General features: G+C 45.9%; 1 protein-coding gene across 1 annotated transcript; it reads left to right on the top strand.

Annotated features, from left to right (window-relative positions):
• The first annotated feature begins 161 nt into the window (after positions 1-161).
• LOC108723346 (uncharacterized) lies at positions 162-908 on the top strand. The gene is made up of 2 exons (XM_018449082.1): positions 162-422; positions 561-908. The coding sequence occupies exons 1-2, from the start codon at positions 291-293 to the stop codon at positions 903-905; spliced, it is 477 nt and encodes a 158-aa protein (XP_018304584.1). The 5' UTR covers positions 162-290; the 3' UTR covers positions 906-908.
• The last annotated feature ends 169 nt before the right edge of the window (positions 909-1,077 follow it).

The following is a 1,077-nucleotide window of genomic DNA, read 5'->3' as shown; positions in this document are numbered from 1 at the left end:
CCTCATCACTGGTTACCGTAGCCACTGGAATTGAGGTCGGAGACGAAGGCACCGTAGTAGAGGTTGACTGTTGCTGCGCTAGCTGCTCTTTGCGACGAAGTTTGAAGCACTTGTCCTTTTCATGTCCTGGAGTTTTGCAGTACGTGCAGATGATTCCTTCCCTCTCGGGCTGCTTATTAACAACGTCTGCTTTGTTTCCAGGTTTTTGGGTTGAATCCCTCGTTCTTGTTGATTTAACATCACTTCCAGAGCGCTTATCGTGCTCTAGTGATACCGAAGCAATTTGATGCATGGTATCTAAGAATATATCCACTGATTCTGCATTCAGTGACGCTGCAAGCTCCCTCAGTGATCTGCTACCGATCCCACTAATTAAGAGATGGATGGTGCTTTCCTGTGAGAGACCTAAATTATGCATGAGCGTAAGTTTATCCATAGCGTATTCTAAGAATGTTTCTTTGAAAGAATTCCATTTTCTTTCTTCTATTTTTTGTAATGCTACGTGGTAGAGTATTCTTCTAGTAAATCTTTTCAAAATGGCTTCTTTGAATCCTGACCAGGATTCGATCATAGGGCCTGATCCTATATCGTACCAGCGTTTGGCTATATTTACCAGCCTTGATGACGCCGCTAAGAGTGTAACATCCTCTGGAACCTTATGTATCCGTGCTACTTGGTCAACTCTTTGTACCCATAACTGGACGTTCTCTGATTCCTTGCCTCCATATTCTGGAATTTGCGAGGCGAGCAATGAAATTGCATGCGAAGAGGACATTGATGCAAGGGAACTTCGTTGTGACGGTTGCGAGGAGCTGTGGCTTCGTGGTGTCACCGACTCCTGCACCGGTGGAAGTTGTTCCGTTTGTGCTGGCTGTGGATTGGTATTCCTTGCCGTAAGTGCTTGAAGCATTTCTTGTAGCACTATTTGTTGAGCTTGCTGGCTCTCTAATATCTGCTGCTGCATTTGTTGCAGTGGATTGGCTATCGCCGTAATTAAGGAAGCTATTTCTGGCGTGGTTTGCCAAGACTGCCCCGGAACGGGCGAAAGACTCGGCGGTGTAGACACAGGTTTATTGG

This window comes from Mycetomoellerius zeteki, unplaced genomic scaffold (genome assembly GCF_001594055.1).
Source record: "Mycetomoellerius zeteki isolate Tzet28-1 unplaced genomic scaffold, Tzet1.0 C4369024, whole genome shotgun sequence".
In the NCBI taxonomy this organism is placed as follows: domain Eukaryota; kingdom Metazoa; phylum Arthropoda; class Insecta; order Hymenoptera; family Formicidae; genus Mycetomoellerius; species Mycetomoellerius zeteki.
Note: the sequence above shows the minus strand (reverse complement) of the source record. Positions and strands in the feature narration are given on the sequence as shown.